The sequence below is a fragment of the Bicyclus anynana genome, chromosome 25 (assembly GCF_947172395.1).
Source record: "Bicyclus anynana chromosome 25, ilBicAnyn1.1, whole genome shotgun sequence".
Taxonomy (NCBI): Eukaryota; Metazoa; Arthropoda; class Insecta; order Lepidoptera; family Nymphalidae; genus Bicyclus; species Bicyclus anynana.
The window spans coordinates 8,722,062-8,744,411 of record NC_069107.1 but is presented as its reverse complement, the minus strand read 5'-3'; the positions used below and the strand labels follow the sequence as shown (position 1 = coordinate 8,744,411).

The 22,350-nt window shown below is 35.7% G+C and overlaps 1 protein-coding gene across 11 annotated transcripts in view; it reads left to right on the top strand.

Moving 5' to 3' along the window:
• Positions 1–22,350, top strand: part of LOC112049601 (calcium-dependent secretion activator) — a 76,832-nt gene that overhangs the window by 31,313 nt on the left and 23,169 nt on the right. For 4 of the 11 annotated variants that reach the window (XM_052889180.1, XM_052889183.1, XM_052889182.1 and 1 more), the window contains exons 10-21: positions 5,042–5,122; positions 5,639–5,808; positions 9,286–9,442; positions 10,456–10,577; positions 11,087–11,231; positions 12,098–12,204; positions 14,358–14,533; positions 16,439–16,459; positions 17,224–17,400; positions 18,203–18,342; positions 19,205–19,395; positions 21,569–21,731. In XM_052889180.1, the coding sequence (XP_052745140.1) occupies positions 5,042–5,122; positions 5,639–5,808; positions 9,286–9,442; positions 10,456–10,577; positions 11,087–11,231; positions 12,098–12,204; positions 14,358–14,533; positions 16,439–16,459; positions 17,224–17,400; positions 18,203–18,342; positions 19,205–19,395; positions 21,569–21,731 (1,650 nt within the window). The remainder of the gene's footprint in view (positions 1–5,041; positions 5,123–5,638; positions 5,809–9,285; positions 9,443–10,455; positions 10,578–11,086; positions 11,232–12,097; positions 12,205–14,357; positions 14,534–16,438; positions 16,460–17,223; positions 17,401–18,202; positions 18,343–19,204; positions 19,396–21,568; positions 21,732–22,350) is intronic. The other 7 variants (XM_052889187.1, XM_024087552.2, XM_052889184.1 and 4 more) reach the window with 5 other exon arrangements.

The window sequence follows — 22,350 nt, the reverse complement described above, 5'->3', positions numbered from 1 at the left end:
GCATGCGCCGCTGGCTCAAGCGCTGCGCCTGCTCAATGATCTCACTAGTAGAAATTTAGAATTAGACATTTTTCACACACCTGTTTATCAGCTTGTAAATAAAATTAAATTGTTACTAGAATAGATTTTATGTTTATGCAATTAAGACAAACGAAATTTAAATTAATAAAGAAAGACAATTTCTATTAATAGCAAATAAATCCATCAGTCAGTGATAGGGTCCCCAAGGAAAAATTTCTTCTTGAGGACTCCTTCACTGATCTCCCAGTTGTGCAGCTAAGTTTGATTTTGCTAGTCACATCCGGGCGCACTCTAGACGTTGAAGTCAATATGTCGCCATTGACGGATACGTTAAAGACATCGTCATTTCTAGTTAATTATACCCTTACTATCAATTCGTAAATTCTAAACTTCTAACTGATTTTTATACCACCTTCTCATTTCATTTACGTCTTTGTAAGCAAAAATGTTTGGATAATTCTTTCTCAGTAAAGTTCTACTAAAAAATCGGTTGTCTGTAAAGTCGGTTTACTGGCGATAGTTGAACGTGACAACGTCATAAGAAAATACTGATGGAATGGTTGCATTATCAAAAGAAAGTGTTAATTTTTCTAAAATACTGTTTAATGATCTTCATAGACCAGAATATACTTTATTTCTTATAAAAGTTGGCGAGGGAATGACGCATGACGTCATCTTTTTTCGAGTGTGCAGCCGGCTCCATCGAATTATAAGACGTTGTCACGTCAAAAATGAAATTGCTGTCCAAACTTTAGGTTCCTAGCTTCATTAGATTCCACTCAGTCACTCAGCCATGGTGGCTAACAAGTTAGCCCGCTTCCATCTTAGATTACATCATCACTTACCATCAGAATAAAAAAAAATCCTTACAGTTATTTTTTTTTCATTTTCCCTCTAACAATTCTGATTAGTTTAAATAGCTTATTCCTTAATGTTTCCAAACCACGACACACTTGGGTCACTGCGTCTCTCGGCCCTAATTCTAAAATATTTGCTACCAAAAATTTTCATCTGTATCATAACTAATAATCAGCGTATAACCAGACCAGAGATGTAACGGAGCTTCGATTCCGGTTCCGTTAAGTCGGAACTTCTGATTATTATTACACTTTCGGTTCCGACTTCGGTTCCGATACTTTTGTATCGGATGTTAATCGGAGGTCGAACGAAACAAAGCGGGCGGCGCGCGACGGCCTGTGCCGAACAGGTTCATACATGTTCAAAAACGTATAAGTATTAGTGATGATCCGTTATTGTGGTGGAAAGTAAATGGAAAATTTTGTTTATTTGGAATTATGCCAATTTTTTTTTCACAGTTGTTTTTTATTTTATAATAAAAAATAAAATGAAAAGAATTGACTATAAATCATGTTTTATTTGTCCTTAAACAAACTGACCCTGCCTCCGATTTCGGTTCCGATTCCGATAAACCAAATTTGAAAACTCCGATTCCGATTTCGGTTCCGATAAAACTATCTCCGTTACATCCCTGAACCAGACCATGCGGTAAACTCAGTGACCTAAAAGAGAATTGGGCCTAATTATTTCATAAATACTCACTGGAGTATCAAAATATTTCTCTTGTTGAGAACATTTTCCCTTTACGTCTAAACCCTCTTGCTTCGAGAAATGTTTACCCATTGCTTGTTTACGCTCCACGTGTTCCTTATAAATGAATAAAAGTTTTCTAAAAAGGCATTCAAAGGAAATATGTTTCATATTAATCAACATAGCTCAGGTAGAATAAATATTAAATTCTACCGCTTGCGTTGTGACCTTGAAAATCTCATTATGTTTCACCGCTACGTTTTCTATTGTTTGCTAAAAGAAATAAACGCTGAAATTGTTAATGTTAGCTTTCATAAAAAGAACTGAGAGTCTTTTAGTCGGTTAACGTGTTCCGTCAGTTTTATAAAGTAATATTTTCTAAAGAGTACTTTTAACTTCTTAACATAAATAATAAGTACCATACTAACATACTATACTAGTAACTATTATAGGACTCAAAAGTGATTACAAATATAAAAAAATTAATGTCGAACAAAGGTTATGATTCACAACACTTGTCAGGACAACTTAATTAACACATCAAACTGTAACCAAAATAAGACCCTAGAATGGCAGAGAATGACCTTGAGTGGAGTCACGTACTTGTGAACGATGTGTGTAGGGTTAAAGGATCCTTTGACAGTCGACTAACACTCCCCTTTTCCACTCAAGTCACTCTCCCCGCCTATCCCAAGTAACCCATAAAGAATTACACAACAAGAGATGTGGACGCCTCGAACGCCACGAGCACACTGGAGCCAACATGAGATCGAGCGACGTCATATCCGTCACAGACTACTATTTCCAACACACAATTGTAAAAAAAAATGTACACGCTAAATATTAATAAACTAACACACTAACACAAATAGTATATGTTAAATAAACTTGAAATAACTATGTAATTTATTGTTAAGAAGTAATAAAGGCTTTGATTGATTGATTGACTTTTAACTTCACTTGCTAAAATGCTATGGAAATTATCGTTCCGTTATCGTCGTTAGAGCGAAAAGTTACCAAGTCCAAAAATTGCCATTTTGAGTTATAATGAAAATCAGCGCTGTATGTTCTTTGTTTATGGGGAGCATACAGCAATATGCTGAGCGAGGACCTTTTTCTAGGTTATGCTACATATCGCAGGGTATTATTCTTAAATAATTGTGATGTGTGGCATAATGTAGTAATAAATATATTTTCATTCTTTCTTTCGAATGTCATTAAAATCACTATTTTTTCGTATAAATATCTGACTAACCGTCATTTTGTAGCTGCCATAGTTTATGAAATGTGCAAAGTAACTTTTTTTTTCTTTTTTTTTTTATTCTTTACAAGATAGCCCTTGACTACAATCTCACCTGATGGTAAGTGATGATGCAATCTTAGATGGAAGCGGGCTAACTTGTTAGGAGGAGGATGAAAATCCACACTCCTTTCGGTTTCTACACGGCATCGTACCGGAACGCTAAATCGCTTGGCGGTACGTCTTTGTCGGTAGGGTGGTAACTAGCCACGGCCGAAGCCTCCCACCAGCCAAACTCTTTCTATCCTTTCTAACCTAGTGCAAAATGTGAGAATTAACTAAGTTAATTATTTTACATTTAACGAAAATTCACATAATTCAATGCAACACACGAAAGCGAAAACTAACTGATTTGACTATTTTATTTTATCGTGAATATTCTTCTCATGATTTCTTGTATTGAAATATATAATATTATTTTATAATTCTTAACAGTTGAAACATACACATTTCGTAAATATCAGTTAGTTCAAAATTACCTGTTTAGGTAGTGACTGTTTACTTTAAAAAGAGAGAGAGATTTTCCTGGATAAAAAGTAGCCTATGTGTTAATCCAGGCTATAATATATCTCAATACCAAATTTCAGCTAATTCGGTTAAGTAGTCGAGGCGTGAAAGAGTAACAAACATTCATATCATTAAAATCATCAGTTTTCGCAAATCTCTGAAAACCATGGATTTTTTCGGGATAAAAAGTAACCTATGTGTTAATCCAGAGTAAAATCCATTTCCATTCCAAATTTTAGCCAAATCGCTTCAGTAGTAGCGGCGTTAAAGAGTAACAAACATCCAAACATCCATACAAATTTTCGCGTTTATAATATTAGTAGGATTCTTTACTCTAACGAAGTTAGTTCTAGTCCCATACACACATACAACATAACACTCAGAGGTTAATAAAAGCTTGGAAAAACTAGAAATAAGATAAAGAAACGAGAACAATGTAGTTAAGAGTTAATTTTCGCCGAGTTTCCCGCTGTAATGAAACTATATGAACAACAGAATTGCTGGGAAACTTTTTGTTTTGAAGTAAAATTATTTTTTATTAGAAAGTTTTCCTTCCAGGCTGAATTGAATTTCATATTGCTTCATTTCGCTTCCTCATTCTTCTTTTATTAAACAACTAGCTGACGCGGTTTCACCTACGTGGTTCCCGTTCCAGTAGGAATACGGGGATAATATATAGCCTATAGCCTTTCTCGATAAATGTCCTATCTAACGCTGAAAGAATTTTTCAAATCGGACCAGTAATTCCTGAGATTAGCGCGTTCAAACAAACAAACAAACTCTTTAGCTTATAATATTAGTATAGATCAAAATACTTATGACACATTTACGTTTAATTCGTGATTTCACAGTCTTTTATTTGCTATTTTGGAAATGTGTTTAATGAAGTACTGAACTGACGTTAATGTCTGGTCGCTCAGGGATTGCGTTTCTAATAAATAGCGATGTAACTTCGAGCTGGCGTACAAGCTTGATGAACTTGTTTCAAGGTTATGCCAACTGTTTGTCCTTGTAGTTATGACACAAAAAACGAGGCAATATGTTTGTCCCATTCGGTCACGACCTGTCAGAAACGCAATCTCTGAGCGGCCGGAGTTTAAGATTAACAGCCTATTATGGAATACGCTCATCTAGTGCCACTTCCTAATGGTGAGACCACCGACACTGCACTCTCAAGGCGACTGCAACAACGCATCATACATGATTTCAGATACTCAAATTGAAGTTTGTGTGTGTGTGTGTATGTGAAGGTATTCCAGCAGATCAGCAGAGTTATTATGTATTTCGGTGTACCACTCAAATAAAGTGGTGACCTCGCACTAGAAAGCGCTGTGTTGGTCGACCCCCCACCAGGTGGACTGACGACATCAAGCGAGTCGCAGGAATTCGCTGGATGCAGGCTTAGTATCGTGATGTTTGGAAGTACCTAGAAAAGGCCTATGTCCTGCAGTGGACGTCCATCGGCTGATATGATGATGATAATGATGACTCAAATAATCAGCCTCTACATTGTTTTTCGTTAATTATTCGTTTGAATTCGTTTTCATTACATAATAACGGAAAACATCTCTACGAAGCTTGACAGTTCTATAGTAAACCGGTGAAAGGCATGAGATCAGAACAGCCGTAGCAGTGTTTGAAGAAGTATTTTTCTTCACATTTCAGCTGGATTCAGCTGATGAGCAAGCTGCAGCGATCCGAAGAGAACTGGATGGGAGAATGCAGAAAGTCAATGAAATGGAGAAGGTAAGTAGCATACAAAGTTATCTAATCTAGATAAAAGCAACAAAACAAAAAACATCAACTATAAAAGAAGCGGTAAATTTAGCAAAATAATTTAAAATCTTATTATTTACGTTTCATCTAATAAAGTTAAACAAAATTGGTTTGAGCAAATTCATATTATTATCAAATGCGAAAGTAAATCTGCCTGTATGTCTGGTGGTTAATAGTAGCTTAACCAACAGACATACCGATTTAGATAAAATTTTGTATAGAGATAAATTGGACCTTGGAGCACACCATAGGTATGTAGTTATAACCCGGAAAAATCTATGATTGCCGTGGGATTTGTAAAAAACAGAATATCACGCGAACGGTACAGGGTCCACGACTCTATACTTAAAACATAATTTTCATTTTAGATTTTAGACACCGGTTTCTAAAATGCCTTTTTTACCAGCCAACGCCAAAAACGTTTGAATACTGCAAAGTCGAACGTTGGAAAAAATAACTATGAAAACGTTAATTCAAACGTTGTAGAACCGGAAGCTGATGCCCAAGTTCGTGCTGAAGGAGATGGAATCCCTCTACATCGAGGAGCTGAAGTCTTCCATCAACCTGCTGATGGCCAACCTGGAGTCTCTGCCCGTGTCGAAGGGAGGCGCGGACTCTAAATACGGACTACATAAGATCAAGCGGTATAATCACAGGTCAGTGGACATTGCACTTAGTCAGTACCAAATTAAGTCCCGAAAAATACATGTTACCGTTAAATTGTAAAATATGCTAGTTTATAATCTCACTAGCGACTTGCAACTTAACGGTTTCACTTCGATAGATTATAATATACCGAAAAATAACACGTTAAATTGTAATCAGTAAGTTTCGTTCACAATATATCGACAGATTACAATATCGCGAGTGAGGTTATAAACTAACGTATTTTACAATTTAACGGTGACATAATACAAATCACATAAGTCAGTCCTCGTATTTGTGCTACAGTAGAGCACTTACAAACAATAGGCAACTCCTTCTCCAATACAGAGCCTGTAGACAAGTGTCTCGTCGTTTCTCTTTCTACAAATGCTAACGCTTCGAAAATTAAAAAAATGTATGCGAATGACAAATCCGATTGATAACTTGATAATGAATGAAATAAAGTTCATTCCCATAAATTTCTTAATTTGAGCATTTGAGATTGTAGAAAGAGAATCGACGATCTACGAGTATACCGAAAGATAATCGATTTATTTCACACAATAGAGGACTGAGTTGTGTAATCTGTAAGCATATTATAAGTCTAACAGGAGCTTCGAATGTAAGATAAATACATGATTCAATTTAAATAACAACGTAATCAGCAAATATAATGAGTGTAAAAAAATGATAATTTTCCAGTCCTCAAATGCTAACAGAGATTTTGAGCACATGAGATGTTGTCAAAAGCGTCTGAATAATTTTTAAAATTTCTATTTTTAAATGAAATACTTGGTCGTTAGATGGTTTCTTAAGTCTAAGTCTACTTACACTCGATGCTCTCTCTGTCTGTTTTTATTGTGTTCCTTTTCTATTTATACCCAAGGTATGTTGACTTTCTAATATTATTATTTATTACTGTACATCAGTTTCAAACAAATGTGTATTCAGTCTAGGCAAGTAACACAATAACAGATGATAAATTACCTTTAAAACAAAATTTTAATTAATTAATTTAAGAAGCTTTATGAGTTTCAACACATTTGGCAACACTGAATATTATTACAGAGATATTTAATTATTATTTGTTTATTCTTGTTTATTAATAACTATTACCCTTCTTACAGGTTCAGGACTTGATTTATAAACTAACAAACTCTTATATTTTCATTTATATGTAACCAGTTCATCAACTTTAATAACTATTTTTAGTAACTTCTTATAAGTGACTTTTATTTCTTCGATACTATCTATTTAAATAAATCTTACATTACTAGAATTTAAATAATTAATGAATAAATAAATTATTTTTAGTATTATATCTTGATTTACACGAAATAGATGATTCTGGTTGCATGACTTGACTATCTCAATGCCACCTTTTTCACTTTTTCATTTCCAATTTTGGTTTTCTCTGTCCCTGGCACAAATCTGGACGGTAAAAAGGAAGTACAAGTAATGACTCCATCATATGATAATCCGCACGTGTCTTGTCTAGGAACCTAACACCTGCCTGACACAAACGATTTTGATGACCCTACCGTTGTCACAGTTTAGACCACTGTAGATATAGATCAAATAGACAGTAGTAATAGTTTAGATACAACTAATGAAGATGCAATTTTAGATATGAAACAAAATCACACTAAAGAATTTATTATGCTAAATGATACAACTGCTTTATTGCTAAATTTTGATGTATTCTTTGCAATCATGCCGTTAAAAAATCACTTATAAAATTCGATCAAATATATTAAGCACATTGTATTATTTAACGATAGTTGTCAAGTGTTACTAAAAACACAATATAAAAGTATTTTTGATTTTTGATGACGAATATTACAATTATAATCGAGAACAGTAGAAGTATATACTCATACTTACAAGTACTTTCAACAGTAATAGTCATGAGACAACAATAGCTTGCAAAATTATTAGAATAACAATACAAACTTTAGCAATAAAGCAAAGGATTAGACATAAACACTGAGTGAAACTCACATAATTTAACACTGAATTCACAATTGGCTAGATAAATGTAACGATTGCCTCGCCTAACCCTTGTCTCTTCATCAGTTAAGGTTTTGAATAAACAAAGCAATTTATTCAGAAACATTTAAATGATAATGCACAAAGCATGTGGTCTGACAAAAGGTTGTTTGAATGAGGACAACAAAGGAAAGTAACGCTTTCTAAACATCAAGATATTCATATGCTTTGAGATTTTTAACGGTTTTGAAATATTTACATAACGATAGCTAGTGACGTAATTGAAATCAAGAGCTTCATACTAGAGTACTTTTTAGCAAAGAAACGTTTGGTATTTACGCAAATGTATTGACATTACCTAGGCTTATAACAATGGAAACACGGCTTTTGTTTTTATTTATTTCACAAATATTATCTTACTCTTTTCCTCCTCTTACATGACTATACGTCAATTCAATAAGTTAATTTACTTAACCTTAATTCGTAAACTGTGTAACGAAAACTCACATTGCATCCAAACACATAGCTAAGAATGGACCAATAAGATTATAGAATGATGACTTACAACAACACCTTTCAATAATCTTATTAGTTGAAAATATGCCGTTAATTTGGACGCCCTGTGAGATTTCATAGTTATGTTTATGAATTTGGGTATTATATTACTCTGGCTAAGTAATATTAAAAACGCTTAATGCTTAAGCGCTTTGCTTACAACATCCCATTTTATAATACCTATCAACGATTACTAATACCTTATTTATACCCTTTTTATCCTGCTTAGGGATAAGTGTAGGCCGAGTGATAAATCACATATTTTAGTACTTTTTAATAAATATAAAAAAGCTTTATCAAATTCAAATACCACTTATGGATTTGATCCATTCAGATATTTTGAATTAAAAAATTCTACAACTTGCTCTCTGAAAATATCGCTCTGTCTTCGCTTAGCCCTTAGATATACACAACTGTTTGTATGTGCCAAAAACTATTTAACACTTCCCATTTGCTATGCTTAATCATTCTTGGTATCGGTGATGGTTCCATTTAATGCCACCTCCTCCCATGGGAATGTCATCATAACCACCTTTCACATGTTATTTGTATGTAACTTCGCTTCAAACATGCTAACTTAACCAATATCTTTAACGATTCATTCTTATCTTGTCCTTTACATCAATATGATTACTGATTCTATCTTTTGAATTGTTCTTATCTTCTATTTTATAAAATTAAATATTGATATCATTAAATTTTAAATTATGTATACAATTTACAATATCTACTATTTTATCCCATACTATTTCAATAAATATATAAATACTAATATAAATATATAATTATTTATTATTCTATCGTATCTACACAAACTGATATTTTTTGATAACGCTAATGAAAATAACAATATCCTTGTAACGTTGTAAATTTGCTAAAAGTCGTGGCGTTTTTGGTTGATTGGTGGTGGGTTTTGGTTGTTTGGTGGTGGGTTTTGTGAATAGATCGAACGCTGGACCAGACCCGAGTCCAAGGTTGAGTAAGCAGCTATGTTTCAGATCGCAAGGATCTCTAGCGAACAAGCTCACGGGTGAAGCGGATGGTGGTGACGTCGACACACAGCTAACTAAAATGGACGTAGTTCTTACGTTCCAGATTGAGGTAATAATGAAAATTTCTAATGATAGAATAATTTTAAAGGATAAGTATTAAGAAGCAGGGCTTGCTTTGCGGAAGTTAATTCCGATTTATTATGGTTATCTCCGCGAAAAGCTGTCTAATCCAAACGACAATAAAGACAGAAAATCTTCTACGTATGTTTTACTCCGAAACCGGAATATCCTCTAGAATCTAGAGGGTGCTCCGTTTTCGGAGTGAAACTAGAGAGTCTAGATTACAAAATTTTGCAACTGAACATAACTGACATCACTTGAATTCGTTTTCCTAGAGAATAGTAAAGTAAATAAAAAACTCCAAATAAAATGAACAAGACATCTAACGAATCACAACTTGGAAAAAAGACATGTTGATCTAAGCACAAGGCATGAAACAGGAATAATTTAATTTTCAATCAACATTTTTATACAAAAACGAAATAATCACTACCACAAAAACAATGTCTTTAAATAGTATGCAAGATGTATACGAACAAAGTAATAGAACTTATGTTTTTAATTAAGTAAATAAAGTGGATGACTAACTGTAACGATTCAGTTTAAGTAGTACGCTCTAGAAGGAGGTTATTGATTCAAATATGAAGGTTTCTATTAATAGCAAAGCGAAATAAAAGACAGGTAAACTGAATTAATTCTGTATTCCACAAGCCAGTTTAAAACTTGTTATATAACTTTATAAAATAGTTACATATTTTTACATCGAAGGTTATCCATTGATTCATATTAAAATTAAACATCATCTTGATCTTTTTCATCGAGCATAGACCACAGATTAAAGCAATAATCACTACTATCACAGACCAAAATATACAGCTCCACAAATTAGTTCCTACAGGTTATTCAATGTATTCATAATCATCTTATAATTAAAATTCTAACACTATATTAGATCGTCGAAAAAATCGTCGGATAAAAACTCCAGATTTCAATGGTGTATATGAGAAAGGTAATTTATTCTACATGGTGAGAACAAAATAAAATATCACAATACAATTGTAGGTGGTTGTAATGGAGGTCAAAGGATTGAAGTCGTTAGCTCCTAACCGGATAGTGTACTGCACGATGGAGGTTGAAGGCGGGGATAAACTGCAGACAGACCAGGCTGAGGCGTCGAAACCTATGTAAGTTGGATATGTTATATTAAATACAGTATTTTCCACGGAGTTACTACTTGCAATGGAAAAAAAATGAATATATATAATCAAATGACTTGTCTTAAACACATATTAAAGATAAATATTCTTTTGGCAATATGGACGAAATAAATTTGACTAAAGTTATTTAGTTATAAGTTAGGCACTATAGATTGCTTAAAATTAATTATTAACTTCCTCATTGGTCCCGTGGTTAGCTGGTTCAGCTATGGACAATGAGTTGGGAATTTGGCGGTGTTAGTAACCCGTTTGGCCGTGGCATATTATAAATAAGAATATTTTTACGTAATGTCTTTTAACTAGCAGATCCAATCAAACGTCGCATTAAGTTTTGTGCATTTTTTTCTTCCCTATTGGCTAATACAGTGACGTGAGCAACCAATAAACAGAAACATTAGCCGTTTAAGAAATATAAAGCTCATCATCGAAGAAAATTGTGCATTAACAAGTCATTCATTTTAAATTTTGCATCTTAGGTGGGACACGCAAGGTGACTTCAGTACAACACAGCCTCTACCAGCTGTAAAAGTCAAACTATATACTGAGAACCCTGGTGTTTTAGCGCTTGAAGACAAAGAGTTAGGGAAGGTTGTACTAAGGCCGACTCCTTTGTCTAGCAAGGTAAGTTTTAAGAATGTGCAATATGTAATTTGGTGGTTACAAATGGTTCTGGATCTCAGATTCTGGAAAAGTTAGGAGCCTGATATTTGGGTAAACGATATTTCAAAGTGTTAGCTTCGTTATGACTATACAAAATACACAATTTGTAAAACTTTTCTCGATAGTTTATTTTTTTGAAAAATACATGTTTTGCTCACATTTTGCTTTCAATGTCAGGAAAAGCAAGCTTATTTTCTTAAATTTTTGTTTTGTATAGAAAATTAGGTATATATCTTGAACATGGCCATTTTGTTTTTCGTTATGTTGTTTAATTTACTTGCAATTAAGTATAAAATTATTTTGGCGCTCACGTCATAAAATTAGCGTCGCGCGTCAATCGCTCCGTGCTTTTCACTCACGTGAAAGTCATAATTCGGCGTCTCGTTTGCGCTTCGAATTTTATCCATATCGTACCGACGCGCTGCGCGCTCTTAATGCTGAGATGTTAGATTAAAAGTGTTTTTCAGATAGCATGGGTACGGTGACAATCCTATGCAATGATAGGTATTTGACACCAGAGATAGGGCAAAACAAAAACTGAGGCGGAATGTGAAAATAAATACTTGTATATATATATTTTTTTTTATTCTTTACAAGTTAGCCCTTGACTACAATCTCACCTGATGGTAAGTAATGATGCAGTCTAAGATGGAAGCGGGCTAACTTGTTAGGAGGAGGTTACTTTTTTAAAAAAAAAATTAGCTGAATACATAGTTAATAATGCCTGGAATCGATCTGCATTCAAAGCTCATTTTTTTTAATTTGGTCGCTTACTTCGTTCTTACATAACGCTGTCCTTACATAATACTATTTATTAATATACACAGGTACCAGAATGGCACCGCATGACTGTACCGAAGAACTTACCGGACCAAGACCTTAGGATTAAAATAGCGTGTCGAATGGAGAGGCCTTTGAACATGAAACATTGTGGGTAAGTCTATATCTTCTATATCTATACTTATTATAAATGTGGTAAAATTCTATACATTTATTCGCAATTTGAGATTTTACTTATACCATTTGTAACAACAAACGTTACCGTGGCATAACTGACGCCAGCGCCATCTAGAATCTATACTTATATTACGAATTCTGTACATTTTGTACATTCTTTACATTGAAGATGTTTTGAATTTTTTTGTTGGGGGGCATTATATAATCGATACTGAAGCTAAAAATATTTTCTTTTCGATTTTTTGTCTGTCTGTCTGTCTGTGTTTTTTTCGTTATTCGGGCATCACGCTGAAACTACTGAATAAATACAAATAAAACTTGGCACGGTTTAAGACCATAATACGAAGAAGGTTATAAGATACTTTTCATTGCAAAAATAAAATGAGAAGGGGGTGAAATAGGGGTTGAAAGTTTGTATGGAAGGTCCTTCATTTTTAGAATTACAGTTTTAAAAATTTGTTTATAAATCATAGAAAGAAATACGAAATATAATGTAATTAATTTTTAGTCGTCATCAACCCATATTCGGCTCACTGCTGAGCTCGAGTCTCCTCTCAGAATGAGAGGGGTTAGACCAATAGTCCACCACGCTGGCCCAATGCGGATTGGCAGACTTCACACACGCAGAGAATGAAGATAATTCTCTGGTATGCAGGTTTCCTCACGATGTTTTCCTTCACCGATTGTGACATGTGATATGTAATTTCTTAAATTAATTAAATAATTTTTAGTGGTAACACCTAAAGTGGTAAAATAGGGCTTGAAAGTTAAAGCTAGTTCTGAAAATTAAACTGAAATATATGAAATATGAAAATATTGATGGCCAGAACTAGTGTGGGCGAATAAAAAAGTTCGCCATACTCTTTTCGATGCGAGCTTGCCGTTCCAGTACCTTGGGAACCTATTTTGTATCCGTCAATCAGTCCAAGTCAAGTCATGTCATGCTTTAGTAAGGCGAAGGCAACCAAAACCTAATAGGGATGATGACAGTTTTTTAAATTGTGTATAAATTAGGAGTATGCTAATAGTAAAGCAATTTTTTAAAAGTAACAGGGTATCTGCGATCATTACTTTCGGAGCTACAAGGGTTTAAAGGGTCAGACTTGCGGCGCTGCCGCGGATCCCTGAAAAACGCCCCATACAAAATGGTACCATTTAATGACGTCGTAGGTCATAGTGATCGTTAGATTTGTATGGGTGTTCAAACAAAATTACTAATATCTTTGTTATTTGTGCGTTTATGTTTATAGTTCATCTATTGAATATGTTACATTTAATGTAAGGAAGCTAAAACTGTATGAATTTTCATCTAATTACGTTAAAAGATTTTTAATAGATTTTGAAATTTTATAATCTTATTTATTTTGCAAATATCCAGTCAATCATTGTTTTTTATGTATAAATTAGTTAACATTGACCTTATTTACCCGAATGTATCATAAAAATCAATATATTCAAACCTAGTCATCATCCCCATTGAATTAAGAAGTCTAAATAGTGTAATAGCTCGTATACCAATAATAATATACCAATATAAAATATAATAAGTAATATACCAAAAAATATAATATACCAATAGCTCAACGGTAAGAGCGGTTGGACTCATCACCTAGGGGTGGTGGTTCGATCCCCGCCCCGTTGGTCTATTGTCGTACCCACTCCTAGCACAGTCTTTCCCGACTAGTCGGAGGGGAATGGGAATATTGGTCATATTATAAAATATATGGCAAATATTCTTTAAAAAAAAAAAAGATTTTGACGGCCTCCGTGGCGCAGTGGTATGCGCGGTGGACTTACAAGACGGAGGTCCTGGGTTCGATCCCTGGCTGGGCAGATTGAGATTTTCTTAATTTGTCCAGGTCTGGCTGGTGGGAGGCTTCGGCCGTGGCTACCACCACCACCCTACCGGCAAAGACGTACCGCCAAGCGATTTAGCGTTACGGTACGATGCCGTGTAGACACCGAAAGGGATGTGGATTTTCATCCTCCTCCTAACAAGTTAGCCCGATTCCGTCTTAGACTGCATCATCACTTACCATCAGGTGAGATTGTAGTCAAGGGCTAACTTGTAAATAATAAAAAAAAAAAATTATGCCAAAACTCATGGAGTGAAGATATTCGTCTGTGTAGCTACCTCCACGTGATCGGCAAGGCTGTGTGGCGTAAATGGAAGCGTCGGTACATGGTGCTGGTGCAAGTGAGCCAGTACACTTTCGCGCTGTGCTCCTACAAGGACAAGAAGTCGGAGCCCGCTGAGATGATGCAGCTGGACGGCTTCACGGTGGATTACATTGAGCTGGCCAGTGGTAAGTTGCATTTATTGTATTTTAGGGTTCCGGACCTTGAAAGGAAACCTTGTCTTGCCCCTTAATTACGGGAACGCATTGCGGTATAATTGTCTTTGAAGCTATGTAAAAACTGTTTATGCCGCGAAAACATATGTAGCAACCCGCACTTTGGTGACCCGGCTACACTGGGATTTCAAACTCCACGTTGGGTGTTTGTCGATAACGTGTTACACAAGATCAAACAATAACAAAACAATGCACGACGTACCTTGGACTGCTACTGCTCTCGTTGACTCCACGTACAGGGAATTTTTATTTGTTGAAGATTTGTTTCTTGTTTCTCTTCGCGCGACGCGTTGGATTTTAACGATTTCAACCAACTACCGGTTTAGTGACTACAGCTCTCATTTCGAGATGAACCACTGATTTACAGTAGCTGCAATTGGTTATAAATACGATGTGCATGACAGCAGTGTACGTAAGCTGCGTTGCCATTGCCTTAAATCCTGTGCAACGTTTGTTATCGATGGCGCGAAGTTTGAATTAGTGGAGGCATAACGGAACAACGTATATTTCGATTTCCACACTCAACGGAATCAAAATTTACAGGTAACTTTCCGTAAATGCAGGTAATACCATTTAATAATACAATATTTTACGGGCTCAGAGGTGATTACAAAATAAGAAAACTAATGTCGAACAAAGGTTATGATTCAAAACATTTGTCAGGACAACTTAAGCAACAAATCAAACTGTAACCAAAATAAGACCCTAGAATGGCAGAGAATGACCTTGAGTGAAGTTACGCACTTGTGAACGATGTGTGTAGGGTTAAAGGATCCTTTTGGACTGTTAACAAACACTCCCCTTTTCCACTCAAGTCACTCTAATATCCCCAGTAACCCATAAAGAATTACACAACAAGAGATGTGAACGGCTCGAACGCCACGAGCACACTGAAGCTGTCCGTACCGCAACAAAACAAAACAAAACAAACAAAATTTATGGAGATATATAAAAACTGAATGATAAAAATTATTTAAAGGGCGAAATCAATTACAGAGTGAGGCGGTTCTTCAATCTGGAGCCCTGACCACCGATTGCTTGGCCATTCACAATGCCTTGCAACTGGATACTTTAATAGTTTTGTGTATTTTATAGTTTAAAACATCGTTAAAAAGTAAAATAAAGTGAAAGCAAAATTGTTAAAATTGAAAATTTCTTCATATTACTTTTACAGAGGTGCTACGTCAAATGCTACGCGGCTACGGTTACAGACAGACATGCTGTCATAAGGATAGGGTAGGACTGTCTGTAACTTTTAGATTTGAATAAATTTATTTTCTTTCTTTCTTTCTTTCTTCTACGAGCGCTACGAGTGGTTATTTATATTATTTATACTATAGACTATAATACTTCTTAATTGGTCCAGGTCTGGCTGGTGAGAGGCTTTGACCGTGGCTAGTTACCACCCTACCGGCAAAGACGTACCGCCAAGCGATTTAGAGTTCCGGTACGATGTCGTGCAAAAACCGAAAGGAGTGTGGATTTTCATCCTCCTCCTAACAAGTTAGCCCGCTTCCATCTTAGATTACATCATCACTTACCATCAGGTGAGATTGTAGTCAAGGGCTAACTTGTAAAGAATATAAAAAAATACTTTATCTATACTTCTATGCTAATATTATAAAGGGGTAAAGTTTGTTGGTATTGTGGGGCTGTCTCTGGATATACTGAATCTATTTTTAACTATTCTTTTTACCACTAAGCCAAGCCAAGATGTTATTGAGTCATCGCTCATAGAGAATTGCGAAGTTGGTGGGGTGGGGTCAACCCCCGTGATAGTGATAAATAGTACTCTTAAGGCTAGGTTGATATTTATGTATGTTAATAATAATAATTAAAAACTATTATTTTTTGCAGCCCAGCTGATGGTTGGACAAGGTATGTGCAAATTTTACTTATCACAAAATTAGCTTAAGCAAAAGTTATTGAAATTACTGTTTTACATTACAATAATCTGGTATATGGAAAAGGTATTAGAATCCCGACAGTTCACAATGGGGATGATGACTAGGTTTGAACAAATTGGCTTTTATGATACATTCGGGTAAATAAGGTTAACTAATTTATACATAAAAATATTGTCTGGATATTTGCAAAATAAATAAGATTATAAAATTTCAAAATCTATTAAAAATCTTTTATCGTAATTAGATGAAAATTCATACCGTTTCAACTTCCTTAAATTAAATGTGACATGTTTCAATACATGAACTATAAACATATACGCACAAATAACAAAGATATTAGTAACTTTGTTTGAACGACCATACAAATCTAACGATCATTATGTACCTACGACGTCATTAATTCGTACCATTTTGTATGGGGCATTTTTCAGGGATCCGCAAATTTTACCCTTTAAATCCCTGTAGCTCCGATTTCTCAGGGATCCGCGGCAGCGCCGCAAATCTGACCCTTTAAATCCCTGTAGCTCCGAAATTAATGATCACAGATACCCTGTTGCTTTTACGTTATTGCTTTACTATTAGCATACTCTTCATTTATATAAAATTTAAAAAACTGTCATCATCCCTATTCTTCTAACCGAGAAATTTGATTATATCTAAAAAAATAGCAGCAAAAAAGGTGCAGTTTCGGCTCAAGATCTCCTGATAATTATGATGATGAAATGCTTCCACCAGAACTGGAAGGCGCGAAGTACTTCATGAACGCGGTGCGCGACGGCGAGTCAGTGCTGATGGGGGTGAGCGACGAGAACGAATGCCACCTGTGGGTGATGGCGCTGTACCGAGCCACGGGCCAGAGCCACAAACCCACCCCGCCTACCACTTCCGACTCGCACATCAAGATCATGGGTGGTAAGTTAAGGATCATACTATAAGTAATAGAAATTTCGTCCCCGAGAAAATCATTGTTTTAAACTTTCATCCCCTTTTAATCACCATTGCATTTAACCATAGCCATTGCTAATGGAAACTTCGTCCCCGATAAAAAGTGGCGTATTGGTCATATTTGAAAGATATGGAAAATATTCTTTAATAAAAAAATTAAAAAATGTTACTCTCATATATATTAACCTCACAAACTCATAAACTTTACCTGTTTATAATATTAAGTAGATAATGATAACAAAAAGGGATGAAAGTTTAAAAATTCTAAAACACATATCTTTCATATTTAAACGATGGATCGTAATCGGACTATATAATAGCCGTACGCACTCCTAACACAGTATTTTCCGTGTTTTCATTTCTACTAGTGGGAGAGGAATAAGAAAAGATCATATTTAAAATATTCTGTAAATAAAACTACGAGCGTGCTTTAGACTCTCTTTCTATTTTCACTAACCTATATCTCCCTCGCAACGTCTTTTTACCAGCATACTCACCAAGTCAAGAGTAGGTACTTACAGAAGTCGTGCGTCAGACAATTAATCTTTTATTCTATACTATTTTTATAAAGAGATAAAGTTTGTGAGGGGGTAATCTCTGGATCTACTGAACCGATTTTAAAAATTCTTTTACCAATAGAAAGCCACTATATTTGTGAGTGTCATAGACTATATTTTATCTCCATATTCCCACGGGAACGAGAACAACGCGGGTAAAACCACGGTGCATGTGCTAATGTTTACTAATATTCCAATTCCTATCGTTTAAGCAGACGCAGACAAGGCCCGTAAGCACGGCATGGAGGACTACATCCAGGCGGACCCTTGCCAGTTCGATCATCATCAACTCTTCACTCTGCTGCAGTCGTTCACCTTGAAATACCGCCTCCAAGATCCTTACTGTTCCTTGGTAAGTGTTTTATAACTTTAGCGTATCATCAACTTTAACATAATCAGCTTTATAACCATTAGGAGTATTAGTGGCTATTATTATTTGCCAAATTACAGATTTAATTTGATAGTTCAATTGAATGATATTGATATTGAAACTATTAATAACAATTGCTAGCCAATAGCAAACAATACACACTTCCAAAGGTAGATAATTCGTTGTCCAAAATCGTAGACGAGTTCACTGTTGTTCACTTGTATCGCTGGTATCACTTTATGTTATTTCGCTGATCTCCGTAAGTCAACTGCCACGAGCGTCGTGTCGGTCGCGTATTTATACTCATTACAATGATTCTAGATTATTCTGAAAACGCCTACACGCGTGTTGTTTATTCCACGAAATTCGACAAAGCAAAACAATAACAAAAGATAACGGGAGGTAAACAACACAAGTTGTAAACCACTTCAAAGGGGCGAATGATTATGAACCTTATGGCTTTAGTAACAATATTGAAGAATATCCATTAATACAGTACTTACAACCTTTCGTGTCGGAGCCGTGATAGCCCAGTGGATATGACCTCTGCCTCTGATTCCGGAGGGTGTGGGTTCGAATCCGGTCCGGGGCATGCACCTCCAGCTTTTCATTTATGTGCATTTTAAGAAATTAAATATCACGTGTCTCAAACGGTGAAGGAAAACATCGTGAGGAAACCTGCATACCAGAGAATTTTCTTAATTCTCTGCGTGTGTGAAGTCTGCCAATCCACATTGGGCCAGCGTGGTGGACTATTGCCCTAACACTCTCATTCTGAGAGGAGACTCGAGCTTAGCAGTGAGCCGAATATGGGTTGATAATGATGATGATGATGCGTGTCCAGGGTTGGTTTTCTCCCGGCCAAGTGTTCGTGTTGGATGAGTACTGCGCCCGCTACGGCGTCCGCGGCTGCTACCGGCACCTGTGCTACCTCTCCGACCTGCTAGACGTGGCCGAGAGCGGCCAGCAGACGGTGGACCCCACCCTGATGCACTACTCCTTCGCCTTCTGCGCCAGCCACGTGCATGGGAACAGGTACTTGTGCTATGTGTTTTGTAGCAACCAATTTCTCATCCATATCATTTAAAGAAGACATCTCATGATGGTGATTTTGTTTTTGTTGGTGATTCTGTAGGACATTTTTTTTTAATTAGCCCTTGACTATCTCAGCTGATGGTAATTGATGATGCAATTTAAAGATGGAAGCGGGCTAATCTCTTCGGAAGAAGCCTTTGCATAATTAGGATAGAACTTCACTTTTTTTTTTTTTATTCTTTACAAGTTAGCCCTTGACTACAATCTCACCTGATGGTAAGTGATGATGTAGTCTAAGATGGAAGCGGGCTAACTTGTTAGGAGGACGTGACGTGGTAACTAGCCACGGCCGAAGCCTCCCACCAGCCAGACCTGGACCAATTAAGAAAATCTCAATTTGCCCAGCCGGGAATCAAACCCAGGGCCTCCGTTTTGTAAATCCACCGCGCATACCACTGCGCCACGGAGGCCGCCAAAGGTAAATTCGCTTAATCTCTAATTATACTCAGGCTTCTTCTTCAAGAGTAATTCATGTTATATTATTAAACCACTTAATTTTGGATAACTCAGCATTCTTGGAGCTTTAACAATTTACTAACTAAAATCGTAGATGTATGTACCTTAAATCCAAATCATGATAAGGTCTGAAGCTCAAATTATCCACTAAACAGCTGATCTATGCAAATTCAAAATGGAGTAATTTACACTAATATTATAAAGAGTTAAGTGGTGTTGTAGGGGGTAATCTCATAGTTTATACTTTTATAAGTGTCATAGATTATCCCCGTATTCCCACGGGAACGGGGTGAAACCGCGGATCATCCGTTATTGCTTTATAATATAGAAAGTTTGAAGAGGAACTTAATTGATAAAGGTTTGCTAAACTATGCACCTGATATTCTTATAAAATTAGGCAAAATTGATGAATATATAAATTCTATGTCAAGTTTTAAAGATATAAAGAAATAAGATCATCAAATCTCCTAAATATTGTCAAAATGTTCAATACTGTGTGGATGGATAATTTGTTTTCTTTTAACTTCAGAACAACATACAACAGACTTGGATTAGAATAATTTAAAGAAATTAATAAACTTTACTTTATTAATATCATAAATATAAACTAGACTCCGCGCCACAAAAGAAGTCGGCTAAAACTTAAACTAAAATTAACAGCGCCTTACACAAATTACAATAAGACAGCCATTACCAAATTACAATGAGTGCCAATAAGACATTAGCGCCGCGTCTACGGGACTTTCTTTATGGCGCGAAGTATATAAACAAATTATATGTAGGTATCAAAGAGAAGAAGAAATAAATCACACAGTATCTAGCGAAATGCACATCCATTTAAAAAGTAGATGCAACAATGCTCGAATCTTGCTAGATTTGAATGTCTGTCTATTCTCTTCGTATAACTCCCACTGTATGTTTCTAACTATCTGCCCATACTAATCTGTCTTTATGGAGGTCGCAATATTAAAAATCAGATGCAGTTTTTAATAAAATAAAAAAAAATGAGGATTTTTGTACAATACGATGCTAAGGACAATAATTATGGAAAATTGATACTAATTTTAATTATGATTGGCGATTATACAATTTCTTTTGGTGAGAAATGATACAAAATTTTAAAATATACGTATACTAATATTAAAAAACTGAAGAGTTTTTTTGTTTGTTTGGTTGAACGCGGTAACCTCGGGAACTACTGGTCCGTATTATAATGCTTAGTTGGTCCCATTTCAACTATTTTGGGTAAGATGATGATGATGATGATGATGATGATGATGATGATGATCATGATGATGATAATCATGATGATGATGATCATGATGATGAAATCTCAATAGCGACCGTTGTTCAACAAATGTTTTGAACAGCTGACCTTTCGAAAGTGCTTGTAGTTTATAAGCTTATTTTAAAAAAACACACCAAAAATATATGTACTACGAAATCTCCTATACATTCTCCAAACAAATCTAAAACAAATAATAGAACATCTTTTGATCTGGATTATCATTAGCATCGTGTTTCAAAAATCATCAATTCATCCACTTTCAAAAATACAAAATTTCATCATAGTTTTAAAAATTTTAAAAATATTGCGTACTCCAACCCTTATTTCCTGCTTCAACCCTGCTAGTGTGAGCCAGTAACCCTTTCACAGTACGGCCACGTTGCCTGGCAGGCCAGACGGCGTGGGCAGCATCACCGTCCAGGAGAAGGAGAAGTTCGCGGAGATCAAGGAACGGCTGAAGACATTGCTGCAGCATCAGATCACAAACTTCAGATACGCTTTCCCATTCGGACGGCCAGAAGGCGCTTTGAAGGTATTTATTACCTATCATAATAATCATCATCATCATATCAGCCGATGGACGTCCACTGCAGGACATAGAACTTTTGTAGGGACGTCCAAACATCACGATCCTGAGCCGCCTGCATCAAACGAATGCCTGCGAGTCAATTGATGTTATCAGTCCACCCGGTGAGGGGTCGACTAACACTCTGCTTCCTTATGCGGGGGCGTCATATTTAGATATATTTAACCGAAACATATTTCCGCAATAAGATACGCAAAAGAACTAAAAAGTTGAAGAGACAAAGGGCAGGGCATATAACAGAGAAACTGTGGTGGTCGACCTCTCATTAGATGGACCGAGGTTGAGACCGAGTGGGTTGTAGGGAGTCGATGAATGCAGATGTGAAAACCGTGTTGTTTGGAAATCCTTAAAAGAGGCCTTATGACTATATTCAGCAGTTGGCGTCCATTGGCTGACAATGATGATGATGCTGAACTTAAATATAAGTGAACAACAGATCTAAAAAAAGAAATATATTGAAGTTATAACACAATTTTGGATTATCATCCTCCTCCTAACAAGCCCATTTCCATCTTAGATGACATGTAATCAATTAAAAAAAAGTTAAAGGAACAAATTAAGTGGA